The sequence below is a fragment of the Nannobrachium achirus genome (genome assembly GCF_963921795.1).
Source record: "Nannobrachium achirus genome assembly, chromosome: 22".
Lineage (NCBI taxonomy): Eukaryota > Metazoa > Chordata > Actinopteri > Myctophiformes > Myctophidae > Nannobrachium > Nannobrachium achirus.
In genome coordinates, this window is record NC_137829.1 from 46061195 (window position 1) to 46086890 (window position 25696).

The window sequence follows — 25696 nt, forward strand, 5'->3', positions numbered from 1 at the left end:
CATTAAAGACAACCCCAAAGCAGCTTGAAAGTGAAATATCCCTTTAAGAAACCACCAGTGAACTATTTCTCTTTTTTTTTTCCTATAACTTTTATCCCACGATTTTGTAACCCATTTTTTCACCCAGTGCCAATTGCCTATGTAATCCTGGTTTCTGCTCTCCCTCTGCCGTGCCTGGGGAGACAACGGACTGACCTTATGCTTCCTTCTATGCACGAGTAGTCCAAGTTGCTTCTTTTCACCTGACAGGGGGGGATTTCCCCGGTATGGACGTAGCGTGTGGTAGGAACACGTTATTCCAACCAGTTACTTTCCCCTCCATCAGGCGCCCTGACTGGCCAGGGGGAGGCAGTATAGAGACCAGGATTATTGTATGTTTTTGTGAGGTCCATCTACCCTAGGAGACACGGGGAGAACATGCAAACTCCACACAGAAAGGCCCTATCGCCAACCCCACCTAGGGTGTGGGCGCTGATGACGCACGCAGAGGAGGGAACACGCCCCCAGCACCCACACAGCATCCCCCGGCGGGAATCGAACCCAGGACCTTCTAGCTGTGAGGCGACAGCGCTATTAAACCACTGCGCCCCCCCCCCCAGTGAACTATTTTCAACGTTTAAAAATGACAACTAGTGGCAATTCTACAATGCTGGAAAACTGTTTTAATGGGTTAATGCAGGCATTCTGGCAGACAACAACTTCATTGTTTATTTTTTTTTCTCGTCTTTTTTTCTTCAAAAAAGGAAAAAAAAGAAAAAAGAAAAAAAAGGTTCACATCTCAACATGACAACTGAATGATGAGAGTAACACCATGTAAAAATGATGCTGCTCCGAGTTCATTTACAAAAAAATCCTCCAATGCGTCTGTCATACCAACCACGCCACGTAAGAAACTAAGTCCATCGACGTCGTGAACTTCTGACCCCCTCCCACCCCCCTCCCTCCCCTCCCCCACCATCCATACACATACATAGAATAAAGCCTGGTTCATACTCCGTGAGTAGTACGACGGCGTCGCTTTGCCCGACAAGTACTGCTTGTACGCACTGCACGCAGCAATAGAGATGGGACGATAATATTTACGATAATGTATCGTGGAAAAAATTAAAGAATGCTCACAGTTAGGGCTGCCACAATTATTACATAATCGTCTAATCACAATTATTTGACAGTCGCAATTGTTTTGGGATAATCGTCATAATCGTTTACATGTTGAAAAATGTTTATATATGTTCAAACATTTAAAAAATTGTGGAAATAGCAGATCTACAAGCTCACAATGCGTCGCATCATGCGACGCGTTGTGAGCTCGTAGATCGGCTATTTCCACTATCTATGTTCTTTTTAGTGTAAAGTTGTCAAATAGGTCCTTCATTTCTTTGTATATTTGGGTTATGTGTCATATCTGCCATGTGCAACTTCAAAGCCTACAAGCCAAACAGAAATGTAATTGTCAACAACAAAAAAAACAATTAAATCGTTGATCGCAATTATTTGAGTGACAATTAATCGTCATGTAAAATGTCATAATCCAATCGTGGACTCCACTCTTGTCATACATTAATTATTGTCTCCACGACGTGGAGATCTGTTAATTTATCGTGTCCTACGTCATACACCAAGGATGAATTCGCTTTAGTCGATCTCCAAATTTAGTACCACTCAATCCCTCCAAATACTTGATCAAAACGGACCTGTAAAGAACGCATCGTGTACGCTCTTAGTCCAAAATAGACGATTTCCTACAAGCTTTAACAAAATTACATTTTAAGTATTACGCATATTTTCATTATCGCGATATCGTTTAATCGCAATCATCTTTCTGTGTAATATTCATATCGTCCCATCCCTACCCTGCCAACAACACGTCACGATTGGTTCTTGTTGGTGATTGGCGACACAGCCTTTGCGATGGGGGTGTAAATTAAGCTCAACTGTGCCAATGGAAGTGATGCTCGGTCATCCTATACAAATCCAAGCATGTCGGAGGACATTTTATGCGCGGCATGGACTATATTCAAATTATTAATTCCGCACAATGTTTCTTTTCTTTTTTTCTTCCCCCAGATAATTGCAGAAAATAATACAAATTGTTAACAACATAATTGGTACTTGGACACTTTCTTTTTCAACAATACAGGACCATGCATTAGTCTTTCCACTTTTCTTTTTTTAGTTAACCACAATATATTGAGAATATATAATATTTGCAAGTTGGTAATACTATGGAAAGCTAAATCTCGAAAAATTTACTCTATAACGGTTCACGGACTTAATGTTCTGGAATATGTCAATCAAAATGGGAGACTGGATAAATACTTTTTTTCTATTCTTCCAATATGATTTAACAGGTTTTGGGCCAGAGTATAGACATTTCTTTTTCTGTCTTACACACAATATTTTATCAACACAAGGGTATCTCATAATGCTGTATGATTATTTTTTCCCCCACAAATATGCAATAGAACAGACTTTCTTGTACACTGGTCTTCTGAAGATGGGTCGACTGTCATTTACATAGAAATGGTGCCATCAATATGGGGCATATTCATTTTTTAAAAAGTGTAAAGAATTGACCTTGCACTGAAAGAGTTCATGCTTTTTTTTTCTAATGTCTAGTCGCAAAATGGGCTAAACATTACAAATATATAATATTTCCCATTTAATCAAACCCTCGATAACGTTCCTATAGAACTCCATATCAATTAAATTAGAATTAGAAGCCGTACTCTTCCCAGTCCTTGCTTTGTAAACCCGTGCCTAGGCTCCTCCAGTAAAAGTCCGAGTGCACAGCGGGGGGGGCGGTCAGGACTGTTTTAGGCGCTTCCTGGGCAAACCAAAGGGTGGGCACTGTGCCGAGGCCAGCGCACGGAAGGCCTCTGCCACTAAGTGAGGGTGGGACTGGATCATTGACTTCCAGCCTGCCGTCTCCATTATGTCCGTAGCGTGACTGTAAGCACATAAGACAGAAAAAAAAGACGACGCTCAGTCAAGAATGTGCACATTAACCCATTTAGGCCTAGAATTAGAAGGATTCAAAAGACACTTATAGAATCGCGTCAAAATTCTAATGTTCACGACTTTTCAAAAATAGCAGATCTACGAGCTCACAGCGCGGCACCGAGTGCCGCGCTGTGAGCTTGTATATCTGCTATTTTTCAATAGTTAAAACATACAATAATGATACACAAAATGTGTACCCGTTCTAAATAGGTTAAAAATCAATCTGGATAAATGAGATCGTTAATGGCAAAGGAAATAAGAGGCTTCAAAAAAGGTTTCTGCTCGGGAAAGGGGGAAAAAAAGGTGCTGCGTTGAAAGAGGAGAAATCCATGCATACAAATGAGAGCAACAATCTCCCCGTTACAAAGCAAGTGTTTACGCAGGTCTGATGAAGGTTCCATGACCAAAAATGTCATCGGCTTTAAATGTAAAGGAAATACAAACATGGGTTTGTAATTGGGCTGAGGGCTGCGATTGTATGCGACCGCGTCACAGGAAATTAGAAGGACATGACTGACGAGCCATCTGAGAAATTTACACACACACAAAAAAAGCACCATCTGTAACGTGTCTCTGACATTTCTTTCTTTTATCGCCCGAGATTAATTTCAGTGCGGTGTCTGCCCACACACGCACACACACCGCAAAGCATTAGAGCAAATAAGTAAACATTTCAAGGTGTCCTACAACAACAGCACACTAAATCAGTCTGAAGAAAAACTTTGATTTAAATTCAGGAAATATTCCTTTGCAGCAGCTTATCCTGGTACGAGTCTATTAATAACTCATAGGATACAAAGATACGGCACTTCACCGGCCACAGAGTGCGGCGCGCTCAAACCGCCTTCGCTTAACCCATTTAGGGCCTAGAATTATTGACTGCTTTAACTTTTGAAAAATAGCAGATATACAAGCTCACAGCGCGGCACCGAGTGTCGCGCTGTGAGCTTGCAGATCTGCTATTTTTTGAAAAATCAAGATTTCGTTTTTGCAAGTCTTTGAATATATCTATTTAAAAGCGAACATTTGTAACTCAAATATTTGATTCTGGGGGTCCCTGGAACAATATATTTTGAGATGGGAGTCCATGGTCAAATACCTGCAATTCTGGGGGTCCTTGACAAGAATTTAGAGGATGGATTTACAAGTTGGGTCAAAGATATTCAAAGACACATTTTCACGGTTTTTCAAAAATAGCAGATCTACAAGTGCGCTGTGAGCTCGTATAGCTGCTATTTTTCAATAGTTAAAAGCACAAAATAATGGTTGAAGTGGTTAAAATCTAACACGACTCAGGCGCGTTTCTCCGGTCTTTGAGGGTTAAAACAATGAATTCTAATGCATCTGGTCGGGGGAAGAGATAAGAGTCCTGTTATAAATCTTGTGTCACATATATCAGCTAATTACATACTTGCTGTTCCAGTTCTTCCCATCTTTACAGCCCAGCTGTCTCAGGACACTGCACCTATGGTGAGGGAGATAAAAAGGTAAGCATTCAGGGCTGGTAAACAGAAATGGCAGCGGGAATTTATCACTGGGAGTTTTCTTTTTTTTTTGGTCGTGATACTCGCCTGTTGATAAAATCTATGGCTTGTGCTTTAAGCTGCTCGGCGCTGTGCAAGTCCGCCAGGATGAGGGTGTCAGCCACGTTCTCCACCGAGAGGCTGTTGCACAGGGCCTCTTCACACATGACCTTTAAACGCTCCAGAGCGTACTGCGGGAAAAGAGGGGAGGACAACAACGCAGAATGCTAAGGTTATGGCCGTGATGATGCATGCGACCCGATGAGTTTTAGTTTGCAGCAGCAGAGTCCCAATGCACATCTAATCTAAAGATATGGCCGCTTGCCTACGGATTTTTATGTCTGTATTATGGCTAGAGAGAAGATTAGGGGACCAGGCATATAGTACATCTCAGTAAAGAGTTCAAAGAAAAAAAGAAAAAAGAAATACTCCTGACTTTGCCTTTGGCACTACAATGTGTAACTTACTAGGGATGTTCCAATCATATTCACCTTTTCACAAATCAGTGGCTTCAACGTTTGCCAATTCTATGAAGCAATTATCAAAGAATGGGTGTATCTAGGGAAAGTGCAGCAGCGCTTTTAGCGAGCCTTTAGGAAACAATAATTGTCAATCAATCATTCAATAATGAGACAAAAGCAGCAGCAAGGCGGGGGGGGAAGCTGACAATCTGCAGTCTCATGTAGAACGTTGTACACCTTGAACCCAAAGCCCCCTGCTAAAAAAAGTTAAATTGTATGAATATCAAAATGATGGACAATGTAATGTTCTTTGTATATGTTAGCACAACATTACCAGAGATCTTCACCTTACCTACCAATAAGTCTTATGCTGCATTCACACCGAGAGAAGCCAAGCTAATGGTTTGCTTGGTAATTCAATGTATTCTCTATGCAAACCAGCTTTAAAAAATACCAAGCTTTTTTCCCAGCTTGGAAATTTTAAAAGCTGGTTTGCATAGAGAATACATTGAATTACCAAGCAAACCATTAGCTTGGCTTTTCTGTATGTGAATGAGGCATAAGGATGGCTAAATTCAAGATTATGTGCAACTGGCAAGAACGGCAGCTAACAAACCTACACACTCAGCTTTGAAAACAAATGACCATCCCAATGTGAAGCACACTCCTTAAAGTCTTTGCATTGGTTCTGCAATGCAGTTCTTCTATTTTTGATTTCCATATTGCTTTTATTCCATCCCGTTGTAGCTCCTACAATGAATTTGGAGTTCACAGCGTGGCACAGAGTGCCGCGCTGCAAGCTTGTAGGATCAGCTGTTTTTGAAAAATCGTGAAAATTCAGAATATTTCAAATCCTTCTAAGGTTTTTTCTATGTCAGTGGTGCTCAAACCTTTTCATGTGAAGGACCCCCAAAATGATAGGTATTTGGCCACGGACCCCCATCTCAAAATACTTAGTTCCAGGGACCCCCCAGAAGCAAATTTTGAGCAAATTTTCAATAGCTAAAGTATAACATAATTAAGGCCCCTCTACCTTGGGACCTAGTAGTAACTCAGTCCCACTTCCCCCTCCCCCTTGTGACGCCCCTGACCATTAGTATCATCAGTAGGCAGGCAGAGATCTCTGATCATCTGTCCACGCCCGACTAGCCGAGCATCGACTTACTTTATCTGCTGCCGCCAGCAGGTTGTCGGCCATCTTCTCCAGGTTTGGAGCCTTGCCTGTGTAGATGAAGCCCATCATCTCCTTGAAAACATCTGGGTCCACGTCGCTGATGTCAACGCGATTCTGGACAGACCCAGGCCACAAGTTGTTCAGTTCCATATTTGACGCGTTATTATATGTATTTTTAAATACTTAAAGGGATAGTTCACCCCCAAAATGACTTTCTCTATCGATAACTGGAGATTTTTGTCACATTCTTAAAGCAGAAATAAGCAGTTTTCTGCTGACATAAGCAGGAATCATGCAATTGCTTATTTTATTATATTCAGGTGGCTAACAATGCTCCCTAAAAAATGTAGTCTCTGTGGCGCTTCTAGGAGCCGCAGTCTACCTCCAAAACTATTGTTTTATCTGTAAGAAGCTCTGTCATTAGCAGCTCATTGGTGCATGAACCAGCCGACCGGGGCTAAAAGGATTGACAGACAGGTCAACCAATCTGAACAAGAGGCGGTCCTGATTGGTCTGTTATTTTGGATGGGTGACCCAGTTTAATCGACCAATGACAGAACTTCTCACAGATAAAAAAAATAATAGTTTTGGAGGCAGATTGTAGCCCCAGGAAGTGTCACACACACAACATTTCTTTATGAAGCATTGTTAGCCGCCTGAATAAAATAGAATTAAAATACATTTTTAAAATAAGCAATTGCATGATTCCTGCTTATGCCAGCAGAAAACTGCTTATTTCTGCTTTATGTCAATAATTTAAGGAGACGCTTTGTGTTTTGTTTTGACCACACTGCTAGTCAAGACAAAACAATATCCATGCATTCAAGTCTCTATGGGGTGAGTAATCAATAGAAAAGTTTTTTCTTTTTTTTGGATGAACTATCCATTTAAATAGGATAAACAGCACGATTTGACAACCAAGTAACTAATATGTTCTTACTTTTTTACTCTCTTCCATTTCATGTTCAAACATCGCATTAAAAACTGGAGATCTTGCTGTAAGGAAAGAAAGAAAGAAAAGAAAGCATTACAAGGCAATCACTAGCATTTATCATATTAGTTAGCATACAGGTTATTGGGCAACCATGGCCAATGATATAGTCCCTGTCATGCAAAACCTTGTATAGTCTCAATAAAGTTTTTTAAACAAATTAATGCCCCATTTTATATTTTAGTTTATGACAGTGTCGCACAAAAGTAGATCTACAAGCTCACAAGTGCACCAAAATAGGAATGTCAGGTTGGTATTTTTTTTATTATTTATAACAAAACTTAAAGGAGCTATAGTCAACTTTTTCTTGAAAAACGGATGCTAAAATAAAAATAATGTTTCGAAAATATTTTATAAAAAAAATAAGCTTCATATATGTGTTTCTATTCAAAAATGACCACAACAAGTGTAAAAATAATGTTAAAATAATCATTTTGGACATTGTCAGACAATTTACATTCTAGTCTATAGACTAGGATGTCAATTTACATTCTAGTCTATAGACTAGGATGTAAACAAAGTGTCGGCCCTACAATGAAAAAGTTGACTATAGCTCCTTTAAAAGTAGTAACAAGAGCTTGTAGCTAAATAGCTAGTTTTTTGGTCATACAAGGTTTGCCCGACATCGATAATATGATACTTCCAACTGACAAGCAAGTGGCTAATACAATAAGACAAGGCTATCTTCCGTCAAAACCAGCTCGATTTAGTGCGACGTACAACAGCGGGGAATCTGAACGAATAATAAGCGCCACTATGAATCATAACAGTTGCCGTTTTTATAATCAGCATTCGTGCTCCGACCACAGCCAAGTGGCCACACACACCAGCTGCCACCATGTCTAATGCAGAGCAAGAGTTGAAGAGAGCCCTCCAAATCTCCCTGATCCTGCAGTCAGGACAGGCCAAGCTGGGCCAAGCAGAGCTAGCCGAGTGGATTAGAGCCCACAGCCCACAGCAGTAGGGCTGTCACAATTATTACAATTTTTGGATATAATCGCGATTATTTTTCATAATCGTCATAATCGTGTCCATGTTGAAAAATGTTCATATATTTAAATAAACGGTCAAAAATAGTGGAAATAGCAGATCTACAAGCTCACAACGCGTCGCGGTGCGACGCGTTGTGAGCTTGTAGATCGGCTATTTCCACTATCAATTTTATTTTTTAAGTATAAAGTTGTCAAATATGTCAGAAATTATGTGTCGTATCTACCATGTGCAACGTAAAATCAATGTAATCAAATGTAATTGTCAACGACAAAAACACAATTAAATCGTTAATCGCAATTATTTGAGTGACAAATTATCGTCATGTAAAATGTCATAATCGTGACAGCCCTACACAGCAGAAAAGGGCTGTTGCAAAAAAAAAAGAAAAAAGAAAAAAAGAAAATCAAGCCAGGAAGCCAAACCCTTGGTAGCCTATCAAGGTACTTATGGCTTTCCAGGAGAGGCTATCGAAGAAAAGAGCGGCATAGAGGGGGCATCTCTGCTCAGCTACAGCGGGGCTCATCTCCCGGTTCCTACTCGGGGGGGTATACTGTGGTAGCGCTGCCGGCAGCCGTTGGGAGGGAGGGAGAAAGAAAGGTCTTGCCTGCCAGGATGGATTTGTGAGCTTTGAACTCCTGTCCTCCCACATAGAGGCTACAGTCGGTGAAGCGGGAACACTCCCACAGGTTGCCCAGGTCATCAGACAGCTGACACTCTGGAACCTTCAGCATGTTCATGTTGGACTGGCCCGAAATGTTCACAGAGTCCTGGACCACGCTCACCTGCGCACACACACACACACACACACACACACACACACACACACACACACACACACACACACACACACACACACACACACACACACACACACACACACACACACACACACACACACACACACACACACACACACACAGTAAACCAGGGTTCCCCAATAGGCGGCCCACACCAACCCCAGTAATAATGGTGGTATAAGAGCAGCAACAACACTAGTATATCGTCGTTGTCGGGTGGAAAACCCGTATCTCCAAATGTGTACGTTCTTTCGCAAAAGCCCTGCTTCATCATACAAGGCCGTCGCACAAAAGTAGTGAAAACAGCAGATCTACAAGCACACAACGCCTCGCGGTGCGAGGCGTTGTGTGCTTGAAGATCGGCCGTTTTCACTAGTTTAAATCATTTTTAAAATGATAAATGCAACGGTTTTGGACATAGGCCTACAAGATTTTCACCCGACAACGACGATATCTGAACTGTCGCTGGAGTAGCGGGAACGCCACAGTCGCCCCCCGCAATGCTGTGGCCCTCGGCTTGGTACCCTAGACATAATCCGGCCCTTGGGGAAAACTAATTGGGGAACCCTGCAGTAAACTGTAATGAAGCATGACAATGATAAGACAATAACTGTCAAGGAACAAGGGTTTTCAGGTCCAAGGTCCTAAAAAAACATCTTATAGTGCAGAGAGAGTGTCATTTAGTAAAAAAAAAAAAAAAAAAAAAAAAAGAAAAACGTTTTTAAAAGGTCGAACAAAACACATTTCTGCTCTGCTCCTTAATGGTGTTTTTAATACCCATTGCAGACAGAGGAACCTACAACAGGGAGGGGATTTTAATTGGAAAAACACAGCCAATTGTAACCAAAATTAATTAACTTTGCTGAAACGCCTAATTAATGAGGAGAGACATTCCATCTCCGATTTCAATCTAATTTGCTTATGAAATTGCCAATTTCCCCTAAAAATGTAAAACATTGCTCGGACCGTTGTGAGGCATATTGGCAGTTAGTCGTTGCAGTATTTGACTAATTGCATTTACATCAAAATTATTGGACAGTTCATTCAACTTGTACCTCTAAATAGACACCCCAGAAAACATTTCCCTGGACCAGTTGTATTCTGTTATTTGTTTTACAATTGCAATTTGTGACATTAAATTATGGCACAGGGGGAAAGCCATTTCATTTTTTAAGACCTTGATTTACCGAGAAGTGATTGGCATCAATGTTCAAGATAAAAATGGAAACAATATGCCATGTATATGGACATGGATCAGAGACAGAATTAACATCATCTGCCACCTTTACACAGGAATTAAGCTCTTCAGAAGGATTTCTCCAAGTCTGGGCCAAGACTAAATGGGTTCCATAAATTACAATAGACATTCATAATCAGTGTTGATAATGCTGTGCAAAAGGTTTCTCAAGTCTGCAGTTGTAGGCCCAATAAGCCATTTTTATCCAAAGGAGTAGTTTTCGCCTTCCCAATTAGACCTGAGGGCGATTCAAAAAACACCTAAAACATAGGTTTTTCTGAAAACCTTCAAATTCTTATTCAATAGTTTTTAAATAAATGATGTTGCTACTGTATATGTTATAGCAAAAACTAATGAGATACAGAGGTGTTCCAGGATTGAACCGTATAACAAAGTATAGGTTACAACAGGTCACAGCCTAAAATGTTTGGGGACCCTTGAACTAAAGGACACCATGAAAGAAAAAGTAGTGTATACCCCTCAGGGCTTGACATTAAGGCTTGTCCTGTTGTCCGGGACAAGTATCAAATCATTCATTAAAAAGTTACTTGTCTGTTGGACAAGTGACTCACTTTTTCTGTGACGCTCCTAGCAGCTTTGTGCTGTATAAATCTATGGACTGGTAATTATTTTGGCTGACACACAGAGTGAAACGTAGAAGCAGTTTGCACCGCTCAAAAAAAAAACAGAAAAGGAAATTACTGTGAAATGTCTCATTTTTATCCGGACAAGTGACTGTTGTACCCGGACAAGTGAATGGAAAATGTACTTGTCCGAAGGACAAGTGCCTCAAAAAGTTAATGTCAAGCCCTGCCCCTGCTTGCCTTTTATTGGCCATTACTAGGTTAGTAATCTGGTCACAAAGTTATCCTCAAAACCAGTTTCAACAAAGCATTGAAAAGGGAAACGTTATTACAGTCCACTCGCCATAAATTGAGAATAATAAAGTATCAATTACCTCACAAAAAAGTGTGAGCTTATCATCAGGCAAGAGTCCATTGGCTTCATCAAGCAGGAAATCTCTCCTGATGAATTTTTTGAAGCCCCAGTCTTTGCCTTGGACAAATCGATACGCTCTTTGGCTTTCTATTGAGAGAGAGAGGGTTGTTAAGTATATTTCTGTTAATAATAATAACTCCCAATAAAAAGGGAGTACTGACAAGAAAAAGCAGTACTCTATATGCATGAATTTGGCAGAATATCGTGTTGACGGCTTGTACTCACCCATTGCTTTAGTCTCCTCTCTTTTTGCGTTTAATAAGGAAAACTTGAACTTTGCTCTGACTTCACTTTTTGGACAACTAACAAGCAGTAAATACAATGACAGATAATCTTTGCTTTCATCATCGAGTCCCTTTGGATTGACTCTGAGACACCTGTCAAGTAAAACACAGATAAACACTGCATATCAGAGATGGTATAAAGAAATATATAAAATAAAGAAAGAAAACTACACGAGTTAAAGCATTAACTACATTCATCATTTCTGCCAAAAAACACAAAGCCACGCTAAGCCTTCTGGGGTGATGTTCTCTCCTGCTTTGAGGAGACCTATTATGGATACAATAAATCAACATATTCTTCTGAGCATCTTATAATCCGAGTACTAACCATTTCATCTTGTCGTTAGGCCCAGAGGAGAAGGTGGAGCTCTTCAACACCTCTCCCATCTCCTCTCTGCAAAAGCTGAAGTTGTTGATGGTCCACATATAGGAAAACTTCACAACTTTGACCTTGAGAATATAAGAAAACAAAACGAATATAAGAAAATGTAATTAATAAAGGTAACTCAGATGGTATTACAATAAAGAAGAATTCCCACATTTACAGTGTATAAATTGTCACTGTCTGACCAAAACCTCTAAATCCCTTTTTGAGTTTTTTTTTGTGGCATAAATCAGGGCTATTGAACACCCTTTACAGCTGAGTGTTGGTTAAAATTATATTGAACCAATGCAAAGTAGTAAAAAGTCCAAACCAGCTAAATCCACCCGATTGGCCCTCTCTTTTTTTCATAAATATGTGCTATTGAACACCCTTTATGTCTGTGTGTTGGTTAAAATAATATTGAACCAATGAAAAGTAGTAAAAAGCCCTTCGGTCAAAACCTCCTAACTCCACTTGAGCTCATTTTCCCGAAAATGAACATTTTGGAGTTAGGAGGTTTTCGGCCCGACAGCAGAGATATACAACATTGCAGCTTCAAGCAGAAGTTGAAGACTTCAAGAGTACAGGCACATGGAGTAACTTGTCTAGACTATGGTCATGTTGTTGATGATTCAATAATCGAACATTCTTTGCTCCGACTGATGTCAAGACTCAGACACACTGATTACAATGGCCCAACCCTTGTTTGAATATCTGTTGCAGCCATGATGCAGTGTTACATTTCTTCTTTAAGGACTAAAACTATGATGAAAATTTTTCGCAGACTGAGTGTTTCCCCAAGGCAGAAGCTGAAGGTGTGGGGGAGAGGTGCGCGCACGCACAAAACATTTTTCGGGTTGGGTCGGGTGTCTAATAATAAAATAAATAGTTGTAAGATTAGTAGATCTTACTAGATTAGATTAGTAGTATGGAAACAGTCACAGCTTGGCCGCGTGTTGTATCTCTGTCTATAACGCCTGACACTGTGGTTCAATGGGTTTGTCGCTCTGACATCATGCTCCGACATCACTGTGATGTCAGTGGAACCACTCTTCACAGAATGGGTTTGCAGCTCTGACATCACGCTCCGACATCACTGTGATGTCACACTAACAGAATCCCATTATGCCCATTTATGGAGTTCCCTGATGTCATCAATATTAAGCCCATATCTAACAGGACTTCATATGGGAATGCCCATATATGGAGGCCACATCAGCCACACTAACGGCTGGTTCTACAGACAGGGATCTCCATGTAAGGGCATAAAAGGGTATTGTGTCAGTTGTCAAAGACATCATAGGACTTTCAAATAACGAATAACTGAGTAAGCATGTTTGGGCTCTCACAGCATATCTCCATATACAGTACATGGATCTCTATATATGGGTAACTGGTAAGAGTGAGAGAGAAATAAATAGAGAGACAGATAGATATGTTTGGCCATCATCAAAATAGCCAGTTGCCAGATTTTGCCAGAGGAATACGCAACCAGGTGACTATGGAAACAAGCCCAAAAGAAGAGAATATAGTGCACATGAGCACTTTATACTTCTTCCATTTGAAAACGGCCAATCTAACCCTAACCCTCACAACCACAACCACCATTATTTACAAGCAACCTTACAGAAAAACAAGACCAACTTTGCTTATAATAATCAGACCTGGCACAGTGGCTACTGGCTAGGTTGCTTGCTCACACTAACGGCACATGTAGCCACAGACAAACACAAACCAGACCACTCTAGAATCGATGTATGGGACAACAGGTAGACTTACTACTTATTAGCACAGTCTGCTAAACAGATGTTATGTGTTTTGTCCCAGAAAAGACGCACTGTGATTGGCAGTTGTGTGGAATGCTCACCCCAAAATATGATTTAAGAGACAGTGGCGGCTTGTGTGGGTCAACCACGGCATGGATGTGTTTGTAACGACAACTAGTAACACATTCATAAAGGAGAAAAATAAATAGTGTAAAAGTGATGCCGGGGAAACTGGACAACAGGTGCATTTCTGCCTACTAGACCCCATGGACAGTCATTTGGGATCAATATAAGTAGGAAAATGAGCCCAGATGTTATTTAGTGCGGAGTTGTCCTTCAACTCTCAAATGCCTGAAACGCGCCCGCGTCACATTAGATTTGAACCACTTTAACCATTATTTTATGCTTTAACTATTGAAAAATAGCAGATATACAAGCTCACAGCGCGGCACTGAGTGCCGCGCTGCGAGCTTGTAGATCTGCTATTTTTGAAAAATCGTGAAAATGTGTGCAAGTCTTTGAATAGCGCTGCGAGCTTGTAGATCTGCTATTTTTTGTTCAGTGTCTTTGAATATCTTTGTCCCGATCTTTGACCCAACTTCTAAATCCTTCCTCTAAATCAGCTGTTCTCAAACTTGTTCATGTCAAGGACCCCCAAAATTACATTTATTCGGCCGCAGACCCCTATCTCAAAATATGTTGTTCCAGGGACCCCCCCCCCCCCCCCCCCCAGAAGCAGAGATTTGAGTTACAAAAGTCTGCTTTGAAAAATATATATTGAAAAATGTGCACACATTTTCACAATTTTTCAAAAATAGCAGATCTACAAGCTCGCAGCGCGGCACTCGGTGCCGCGCTGTGAGCTTGTATATCTGCTATTTTTCAATAGTTAAAGCATTCAATAATTGTAAGCCTAAATGGGTTAACACAATGATGGTTTTTAAACTGCAGCTGAATATGCTGGCCTGGCAGGCCAGCATTGCCTTCTCCAGCATCTAATAACCCCAATACAACTCCTGACTTTGCTAGAACAGAATAGTACATAAAACTTCCTTTCATGGCGTTTAGATTATTTCAGTTATAAAATCTATTACTACTTCATAGTGGTTTGAATTAGGGCCTCATAGTATGGAGCATAGCTTTTCTATATTTAAAGGGATATTTCACTTTCAAAAAAACTTTTGGTCATTTTATCGTCTATTCAGGCTTTTTGGAACACCGAGGACAGTTTTTGAATTTCTTCATTCAGTATTTAGATATTTGATATTCATTTGCCCCCTTCCGGGACCTTCCTATAGACATATACACACCCATTGTAACTTCAAACTCAATTTTAACCATGATAGATTCAATGAAAACAACTGTCCTTTTTTAGGGTGACTCCAGTCCTGACACCCTCCGAATACGTGTTTTTTCAATAACATTTTTCATTGATTTCTATTAACACATATGGTGCCAACCCCGAGTTTCCCGAGTTTGTATTGGTACTAGTGCTGTGCCAACCCCGAGTTTCCCGAGTTTGGGCCGTTTTTGAAAAAAAAAAAAAAACTTTTTTTTTTTCAAAATGTATTTTTTCAAAAAAAAAAATTGGACCTCCAGAAATGTATTAGGCATGATCGCGATCGCGAAATTGCATGTTTAACCCCCATACCAACCCATTCTTTCAAACATGGCAGCCATGTTTGTTTACAACTGAAGGATACATAATGGCTGATAAATCATGAATGCCTGAACGGATTTCCAAGCGGATTTTTTTGTTTGAAAGCTGTGAACAGCATCTACACACGTGGTGCATCATCTAGGCATGGGCGTGCACTTTTTACACACTTGCACAATTACATGGAAGTCTATGGTAACCATGGCAACGCGAGACATTGAAGAGATAAAATCATTGCAACATAAGTGTTAATCTTTTGGGGAAATGAAAATTATTAAATACAATAAAAGATTATAAAAAAAGAAATGAAAAAAGTGATAATAAAAACAGCCTGCTCACGTATTCGGAGGGTGTCAGGAGTCACCAGAAAAAAGGACAGTTGTTTTCATTGAATCTATCATGGTTAAAATGGAGTTTGAAGTTATAATGGGTTTGTATAGGAAGGTCCTGGAAGGGGGGAAATGGGGGGAAATGAATATCAAACATCTAAATACTGAATGAAGAAATTCAAAAACTGTCCTGGGTGTTCTGATTAGACGATAAAATTACAAAAAAAAAATTGAAAGTGAAATATCCCTTTAATTACTTTTTCGGCACTTGAGAACAAAGTCAAGAAATTCAATCTTTCTGCATCTAAGGATCCACATGGGAACATGGCACAAGATAGGGCCTGAAAATCTCTTTGCCGAAAATAGCCAATCCACAAGCTCACAATGCATCCGAAAATAGCCAATCCACAAGCTCACAATGCATTTCTACGTTTTTTTTTTAGCTTTTAGATTTGCTATTAACGCAGAATGTTATTATACATGGGCGCTGGTTGGCGCAGTTCCTGCCCACCACTACGGAGATTGTGGGTTCAAATCAATGTTCATTTTGTTGACTAACAATTTGATTCTTAACTCATTGAGTGCCTATCCCGAACTAGTTCGGGATATTCGGGATCAAAAACAATTTTTTATTTGCTATTTTACTTACCCCGAGCTGCTTGGAGCAACGTGGGTGGTCCCGGCTCGCCCAGCGCTAGCCAACGAGCTATGCTAGATGCTCCGACGATTTATTCCATTGAAAATGGTTTAAAATAAAGTTTAGACCCCCCCCAATGTTCACCCAATGTTCATTGTAGGCGGCGCGACGTATTCCAGGGTGCCTATCCCGAACTAGTCCGGGATATTTAATGAAATGGAATAAAATGATAAGAGGCCTTCTGAAGCGTGGCCTGATTTTTCTAGCTACTAGCCGAAAGCTTACAACGTCCCGGCCGGACGTTATTTGCGAACGAAATCGCCAATCTCCGCCTAATCCAATGAAAGACCAATCTTTGAAGGCTTATATCTCTGGATTGTGTCTTTAGGGAAGCGGCGCGAGGTTTATTTACGGCGAAATCGCCCAAAAATGATCTTTTAGATGACAAAATGGGAATAGCCATTCTGTTAGCATTATCATCCGGGACATTTCCATGACGTGCATGAACGTGAGCACGTGAGGTCCTGGAAGGTGAGGTCCTGGAAGCTAAAGCGCTCGCCTATGAGAGATGCGCTGGCATTTTATGGCCCCTAGAGGGCGCTGGCACTCAATGAGTTAAGACCTAAGACTAAATCAGAATTTGCTGTCAAAATCAACACCGGTTCAAACTCAAATCGACCGTGGTGCGTACACAAACAGCCCGTTGTTCGGAGGATGGTGATAACTGTCAGTACACGTAATCCTACAGGATGGGGCAGCACCTGTTAAGCCCCTATCAGAGTCCAAGGTGAAGAGCTATCCACCGCAAATTTTTAGGTGTAAAGCTTTCCACCTCAAGTCAGAAAATACGTTTAGGCCATCATAGTCAGTCACGGTGAAGTCTTATTCACCGTGACTGACTGGTCTAGATCGACCAATCAGTGAACGGGGTGAAGAGCCTATCTGTCTGAAAGTAAAAACAGAGAGATGTGTCGGGACTCGCGGTGGAAAGCTCTTCACCGCGAGGAATGGCGTAACGTTGTAGTTTTATGACTCAAAAAGACTACACCGCGGTGGATAGCTCTTCACCACGGTACCGACTCTGATAGGGGCTTCAGAGTGTTGGGGCGGGAGGAGTAGGGCAAAGGCCAGGGGTTAAAGCCAAAAAAGAAAAGAATCCCAAGACTGAGAATTATTTTCAGACCATGTCCCAATATGTGATTTTTGAAACATGGCAATTTTTGGGCTGTTTCCCTGAAGTTCTGAAGTGCCTTCACTGAATGTGTGTGTGTGCCAATCCATGCTTCATTTTATTGAAGTATCTTCTGAAGTTCTGTTGTATTCTATGCTAGTCTGGCCAATTCAAATACTATATATATAAAAAGGTAACAGTTCAAGCCAGATGCACAATGTTGTACAGCAGCGGTTCTCAACCTTTTCAGGCCACGAACCCCAAAATAATCATATTTTAACTGTGGACCCCCCCAACCTGACGAGCACTAAGAGTTGAGTCATTACATTTTGTATAACATGGTTCTATTGTGAAAATAGCAGATCTACATGTTCACAGTGAGCATGTAGATCGGTGAGCATGTGCAGATAGCCTCTAAACACTTAAATGTTGTGTTGGTTTGTTTACTTTGAGTGAGGAAAACAATGTTGCACATTAATTTAACACATAGGATGCCATCATAGGGTTAATGGAACTCACCGGGGCGCGTGCGATTTGCGTGCATACATCGGCTCAGGTGATGGTCCCGCATCATAACGTTAACGTGGTCTTGTATAATCCAATTCAATGTGTTATCGCGTCGCTCGATCGAGCAATCATTGTGGGGCAGGCCCCGTTCACATAACATGGAGCTAGAATGAAGCTCTGTTTACCAGCACTGTTTACCAGCGCTCTGCGTGCGTGGTGCGCGTCACCAGCGTGCGTCATCAGCGAGCGCCGCTGAGGCTTATGGGTAATGTAGTGTTTTTGCTAATTTGGCGATAAAATAGTAATATCGATTATTATTTATTGGTAGAAACGCCAGGAATGCCAATTTTGATACAAAGACGTTTCCTGACGTCTTGTTGGCTGTTTTAATGTGTTAATAATCAGGGGACCCCTCAACACAGGTTGAGAACCACTGTTGTACAGTACTCTGAAGCACCCTTTTACATACCTGTGTGTAACACCAGCTCTCTGCCACAGGTCCACTTGACATCTCCCCCGGTGGAGGGGGGGTGGGAACCCGTGACATCGCCAGCTTTGCCCCTCAGCACAACCACTGATGCCCTTGAACACGTCTCACTTGACCTTTATTAAAAAATAAAAACATAAACAATAACTTGATATAAGATCCAACATTAGCGTTCTCATTTGTAGATTAAATAACCTGCAGTTCAACCTGCATAGGTCACTACATTCTAAAGAGGTTTTACAAAATGGGAACATAAGGGCTGAGTTAAAGATGGACAAGACAATAGCCATGTTTCCATAAGCTTATTCAAAAATAGGAAGCGAATTATCAGAAATTCGCATTAAGACAAAGCGAATTTAGCCTGTTTCCATTTGCGGGTGTCATTCGAATTAGTGACGGTCGCATGAGTTCATTGATCGGGCTGATTTTTTCAGACCGAACCGAGACGTGAGCACTGCGCGTCTGACTGATGTGACTCGATCGCTGCACAGTGCACGCTCATCCTGCAAGTTCCAGCGTCCTCTGGAAGGTGGCCGATCTGCAAGCTCACACCGCGGCGCGGAGACGCGGATGCGAGCTGCTGTGAGCTTGTAGATCGGCCACTTTTTTTTTGAGGAGGTGAAAACGGAAGGAATTTACACGCGGTCCGTGTCACTCCGTGTGTAACAAACAACCGGTTTGTTTTGTGGGCTAACGCTATACAATGGACGTTAAGCGGCAAAGGAAAGTGTTAAGTTGGAGGGCGACATGGACTACCCTTATTTTTTGGATTTATGTCCGCGAAAGGTGTTTCCCCGGTGAACGTGGAGCCGTTCCTCGGCAGCGGGCGGCTAGTTCCGACCACGGAGCTAACAACAGATCGCCAGCGGAGTGTGAGGTTCTATATGGGGCTAGTTCAGGGGATACATTGAATTTTGACCATCGGTGCCACGGCACTGGTCGGAAATCTCATCGTTCCTACATCCCATTAGTCAGAATCTGGTGATGTTAACCTGGTGAAAAATACTATGCCTAAACCTAACCTCAGTAAAACTATGCCTAAACCTAACCCTAAAACCTAACCCTAACTAAATTCAGACTAATGAGATGTAGGACTAATGAGTTTTCAGACTTATGGGCAGTGCCCTGACCATCAGGTCAAAATTTGTGTCCCTGCCCTACAGTAGTTCCACCACATTTAAGTTCAATTTGTGTGACTAAAGATATAAACATGATACAGTCAAAGTTAACATACCATTTCACACAGCAACGGAAGCACTTTCCAGTAGAAGACAGTAATAACAATTGTGAGGCCAATTAAAAAAATCACACCCGTGTGAAGTGGAGCTGTGTGTGTGTGTGTGTGTGTGTGTGTGTGTGTGTGTGTGTGTGTGTGTGTGTGTGGATCATGTGTACCGATTTTTGTGACATTTGAAGAAAATATGTAGGAAAAGGAGCAAAAAGTGTGTTTTGGAGAAAATTCAAGATGGCGGAAAATCTATCATGGCGCAAATGGGCGTGGCCTATATGGGGAGATGCATCATGACCCAAGGAATCCAGGGAAAAAATATTTTTAATTTTCCGACCTACGGTTCAAGAGTTACAGGCCAAAACGTAAAGTGGGGTGTTATGGCGCCACCATGCGGCCAAATGACACAATTATTTTTTATTTAATCCTTGAAATCATTATGAACCTCCTCTCCAAGTCTTGAAACTCTAGCCCCTATGGTTTGCGAGAGACAAATAATTGAATGTGAGTTTTTGCGATTCCCATTATAAGTCAATGGGGAAAATTAATTCACTAATAAATTAATATCAATTAAACTATAGAACCTTTCTCTTAGAAAAGTAATAGCCCACGATTCCCGAGTAAGCCGGTCGATTTGACATATGGCGCGAGTGTGTGGTGGCAAAACTGTGGGACTAGTGGCGTGCCGAAGTTTAGGAAGTTCAGGCTACATACAGACAGACACACAGACAGACCCACCCACACGGCCACGTATAGGGAGCCTGTGCTTCACACAGCTCCAAAAAGATGATGACTTGGGAATTGGTCTTTCACTGCTTCCATGTTCTAAGACAGGGGTGTCAAACTAATTTCGGAGTGAGGGGCGAAAGGTGACTCAGGTGTTGGAAAACTAAGGGTTGCCCACCTGGCACTGGCACGTAAATAAAAACCTTCGAGCAGGTGGAGTCTGATTTTGGGTTTCCCAACCAGGCAAGTGCGTGTTTGAGAGGGGATGCAACCATCTATAAACAGGACACGGGAGATCAGTCTAACCACCTGAACGTGGCCAGAGCACTGTGGAATGTAGAATAAGAGCACTGTTGACCTATAATGTTTCCCTGTGGCTACACTTAAAAATATGAACAACAAGTGTGAACCCATGGGCCTCTTAAGTCTGACATAATTTTGTAGGCGGAGGATAACTTCTGGTGCCAACGAGCACCAGCGCCATGAATCTTTTTACTATAAGCTATTTTTTCTTCTCTTTCTTGTTGACAGGAAAGTGGAAGAATTATACTTTAGTCGTTATTTTTGTCTCGGATCTGTTGAAATAGCGAGGGACACAGCACTGCCCATATTGACAAAAAATCTGCTTGGCACCAGCGGGGGATCTGACTACAAAATGATGTCACGGCTTAAGAAGCCCATAGTCATATTCATAGCTATGTAGGTACCACTGTAAGTAACAGTGCGCTTATCCCCCCGTGTTTACAAATTATGCTACGTTTTGGTTCCTTTGCTGCATTTGACTCTGATTGCCAGCAGTGAAACGCACCCTGGTGCGCTTGTAAGCGAAGCCAGACTACGTTTTTTTTGTGGATTAGAATGTGTGTGTTTGCTCCACAACAGAACTCACATCAGCCTTAAGTTCACACCAGCCCAAACGAAGCACACTTTCCGACAATACGCTCCAGGATTCGTTTTAATCGCAGTAAAACATCCTGGTGCGAAATGTGACCTTATTATCTAAGACAGGGGTCTTCAACGTTTTCAGGCCAAGGACCCCTTAGCTGAGAGAGAGATGAAGCAGGGGCCCCCAGATTCCATATAGTTCCATCGTTTGACAGTACAATCATCAGTGCATTTTGGATTCATGTCAATTTGTGTTTTCAGATATTTAACCACTTGAACCATCAATACTTAATAAATTTGACTTTTCACTCTGTACGTCTACTCTTTTTCCCCTCTACACCAAAGCTCTTTGCCAATCTACAAGCTCACAACGCCTCGCAGCGTGAGGCGTTGTGAGCTTGCAGATCTGCTATGTTCTCAGAATATGGAGGGTTCAAGTGGTTAATATAAAAAAAGAAGAAAAATTAAGTTTCTATCACTCAAAGTTTTGGAGGACCCCCTGTAGTAACTCTGAGGACCCCCTAGGGGTCCCAGACCCCCTGTTGAAGACCCCTGATCTAAGACAGGCTTGAAGTTGTAGAAGAATATAGGCTATACTCACCCTTTGAATGGTTGAAATGTGCAAATATGAGGTATACCTAAGTTATCACTGGATACTTCATGGCCCTCTCAACAGATCCCACTCTAGAAGGAAAAACATAAAAAAGGTAAAGAGACCCGGTTGAACATACTCTGTATAAACATAATTAGTGACGTCTACTACTAAGGCACTCAGGCAAGAAAAGAGCTATTGTTATAATTATTCAATTTAACAGGCAAATAGTCCAATACACATGACATCTATGAATTGACACTGAGATTGGTTTATTGTAACCATAGGTAAGTAGGTCAAATAAACCCTGACAGATATATACACAATTAAGACCAAATCAATTACTTGGCTGTTGTGATATTCAAACAACATTGGGGGATGACAGTCGTTTTGATTGCCTACACACTAAGATGCAAACTCCACTTTTAGAGCCGAGGTTCAGGGAGTCAGAACATCTCGGCACAGAGTCGGCAGCACCGAAAAGCCGACTTTATGTATCTCAGAGTTAAATCAACATAGAGGCTTTGATTGGTTAGTGGGCCCCCACACTAACCAATCAAAGCCTTGGGAGTCCAGCTAGCTCCCATTCAGATTGTTTTGCTAGCCCCTCTTCTTGTAGAGGCAAGTTAAAAGTTATAGCTAGCAAACAATAATTAACAACTCAATTGAGCGGCACACACGTGCACAAGAGTCTTGTTATTTTCTGATTCAATTAAAAACACCTCAGAAAAATAACAAGTAACAGTGGTGTAAAGTAACTAAGTTACATTTACTTAAGTACAGTACTTGGCTTGAGTACAATTGAGGTATTTTTACTTTACTTGAGTATTTCCAGTTGCCAATACTTTTACTCCACTATATCTCGGATCCAAATATCGTACTTTTACTCCACTACATTACATTTGAAAACTTTAGTTACTTTGTACATTAACCATTTCAGCCATATATGTCGGCCATTTGAAAATAGACAATCTACAAGCTCACAATGTGTCGCGACTCACGATGAGACACTTGTAGAGCTTGTAGATCAATATTTTCAAGAGATTTCAATACATTTTGAAAATTTGAAATGGGACGTTTCTGCATAAGGGTGCCCTCACACCAAAATACCTATGAGAGTGGAATCTGCGTTCTGCCAATGCATTTCAATGAGAGTGAAGCGGTTTCATGTCGGCAGAGGATTTCTGCAAAAAACGCTCCCTTATCATTGAAATGCATTGGCGGAACGCGGATTCCACTCTCATAGGTATTTTGGTGTGAGGGCAGCCTAAGGCTGCACCCACACCAAAGTATGGTCGCGACTCGCCAGTGGATAAACAATTTTTCTGCGCGGCTGACTAAAAACGCAGAGAGCTCATCCTGTCCCAAGTTACGCCAGTGACGTGGCTGTCAGTCACTTCCAGAACCCGCCCCATTCCGCCTTCGACTCACCCGATTGGACAGAGAAGGAAAACCCGAGAATGTACCTGCTCCAGCATAAACGTAAGATCGGCGCGGCGCGCAGATATCCTCTACTGCATACATGGGCAACTGGCGGCCCCCACCTTCACTGAATGCGGCCCATTGAAATGCATTAGCGGAATGGGGATTGCACTCTCACTTTGGTGTGGGTGCAGTTTAATGAGTACTTTTACTTTTAGTACTTTAAGTACATTTTTTTACACCAATACCTTTGTACTTTTACTCAAGTACATTTTGAATACAGGACTTTTACTTGTAAAAGAGTATTTCTTCACAGCTGCATACTTTTACTTAGGTAAAAGTGAGTACTTTTCACCACAACTATACACTTGATAGTTCCACCAACTGTCACTTTTTGGTGCTCACTAATATGACATCAGTTTGGACTGAATAAAAGTGTTGACGTCGACTCACATGTTTTACTTAAGTAAAAGTATCAATACTGAAATCTAGAAATACTCTGCTACAAGTAACAGTCCAGAATTCAAAATGTACTTGAGTAAAGGTATTGGCATCAAAATGTAGGCCTACTTAAAGTACCAAAAGTAAAAGTACTCATCATGCAGAATGTCCCATTTCTATAGTATTTTCAAATGGCTAAAATGCATAATATAGGGTTGAAGTGATAAATGTATGTTTTGTAATAATAAATAATCCAAATCTACAAAGAAACTAGTAACTAAAGTTTTCAAATAAGAGTGGAGTAAAAGTACAATTTGCCTCAGTGGGGTAGAAGTAAAAGTATTGAAAATTGTAAAAACTCTAGTAAAGTGCAGATAATGAGAAATTGTACTCAAGTACAGTACTTGAGTAAATGTACTTAGTTACTTTACAGCACTGCTTCATTCGCATTATAAAACATAACTGTCAAACGGCTCGACCGAGGCGTTAGCAACGTAGCCAACAACAATACATCTTCGAATCAATCAACAGTTTACAAAATGTTCTTTTACTTTTAACTGACCACAACTGAAGTTCTACCAGTATATCAAGAGTGAAGCGTGGTTTAAACGTGTAAAATCAACCTTATATGGCATTAAAAGCAACAAAAAGCAGGCCTTTAATGATGTGCTAGCTTATCAAAATGTAACTGTCAAAACTGTGTCTCGAGCGAGCCGTTAGCAACGAGTATAGTCAACAACAATATCCTCAAATCAATCAACAGTTTACGAAATGTTCCCTTTTATGTTTTAACGGACCATAACTGAAGTTATACCTGTATATCAAGAGTCAAACGTTTTAAAATCCACTTAGATCACCTTAAAAGCAACAAAAAGCAGGCCTTAAAGATGTACTAGCCTATGGCTAGCTAGCTAGCTAGCTATAAACCCCCGGCCAACAGTATTAGCATGTGTGCTATCATAGCTCTCCTAAGCAGGGGTGTCACACCAAATTCCGGGCCCTGGGTACGAGGATTCACTCACATGTTGTGCTTTTACTATTGAAAAATAGCAGATATACAAGCTCACAGCTTGTAGATCTGTTTTTTTTTTTTTTTTTAATCGTTAACATTTTGTACAAGTCTTTGAATATTTCAAATCCTTTCCTAACTGTTTTTTTTATAATTATTTTAAAATTCAAAATTTGTGTAACAAATGTACGCTTAAGAAATACATAATATATTCAAAGATTTGCACACATTTTCACGACTTTTCAAAAATAGCAGATCGCTGTGAGCTTGTAGATCTGCTATTTTTCCAATAGCTAAAGTATAAAATAATTAAGGCCCCCTACACCTTGGGCCCTAACTCAGTCCCAGTCCCCCTCCTCCCCTTGTGACGCCCCTGCCCTAAGCTAGCTATTAGCTATAGCAGTCTGCCGGGTTAGATTGAGAAAAAAATAAATTCTGCCATTTGTTCCAAAAAGCTTTAAACCCTGTATATATTTATATTTATATATACATTTAGAACGTCACAATGTGACATAGCTGGGTTTACACAATGATGTGCCCCCTCCAACTGTAGTGTACAAACACACGTTTCCCCTTTTTCAACCGTTTTTATTATATTTTTTGACACTTAAACGTTTGTTTTCTCATGCCAATAAAGCTCCTTTGAATTGAATCGGATTGGGAAAAACAACACTTCTTCTAAACGGAACGTTAGCTACAGCTAATAGAGCAACAACACCCATGCTAAAACCCCCAGAAAGCTAAAAGAAAGCTACCAACAACACCAAAAAAAGGGGTTAGAAGCAGCAGCATTAATATACCTTTAGATTTCATGCTTCCAGGTTGGTGTGAAGAGAGCCGGTGTGGTGGTGTTATAACCGGGACCCAGGCTCTCTTCACCGGGTTCGGCCGCGTTTGGTTGTGTCGGTTTTCACCCAGTTTTTTGTGCACAGATCAGGTCTTTTCTTTGTCTAGTTTAATGTTTCAGTGGAAGGCTAGCAGCTCTGCTAGCTAAACAGCTCCCAGTCCCAGCT

The 25696-nt window shown here is 41.0% G+C and overlaps 1 protein-coding gene across 2 annotated transcripts; it reads right to left on the reverse strand.

The window, feature by feature from the left end:
• Window positions 1–1315: 1315 nt before the first annotated feature.
• Window positions 1316–25696, reverse strand: LOC308307841 (speckle-type POZ protein-like A). 2 transcript variants are annotated; one of them, XM_080753144.1, is made up of 12 exons: window positions 25484–25696; window positions 21858–21903; window positions 18363–18496; window positions 11791–11912; window positions 11404–11555; window positions 11138–11265; window positions 8750–8927; window positions 7102–7157; window positions 6153–6275; window positions 4575–4717; window positions 4415–4468; window positions 1316–2950 (listed from the first exon to the last, which is right to left on the reverse strand). In XM_080753144.1, exons 3-12 carry the CDS (start codon window positions 18438–18440, stop codon window positions 2806–2808), a joined length of 1179 nt encoding a protein of 392 aa, XP_080609270.1. In that variant the 5' UTR covers window positions 18441–18496; window positions 21858–21903; window positions 25484–25696; the 3' UTR covers window positions 1316–2805. The 2 variants fall into 2 exon arrangements, with proteins under 2 accessions (XP_080609270.1, XP_080609269.1); XM_080753143.1 differs by having other exon boundaries at window positions 21821–21903.

What these genes read in the sequence shown, in the direction of transcription:
- LOC308307841 (XM_080753144.1), bottom strand. Translation starts at nt 18,440, where the DNA reads ATGTCACGGGTTCCCACCCCCCCTCCACCGGGGGAGATGTCAAGTGGA. An exon ending in CCTAACGACAAGATGAAATG is followed by an intron (nt 11,556 to 11,790) that starts GTTAGTACTCGG and finishes TTTACTTGACAG; the next exon opens with GTGTCTCAGAGTCAATCCAA. An exon ending in TCACAAATCCATCCTGGCAG is followed by an intron (nt 7,158 to 8,749) that starts GCAAGACCTTTC and finishes CTTTCCTTACAG; the next exon opens with CAAGATCTCCAGTTTTTAAT.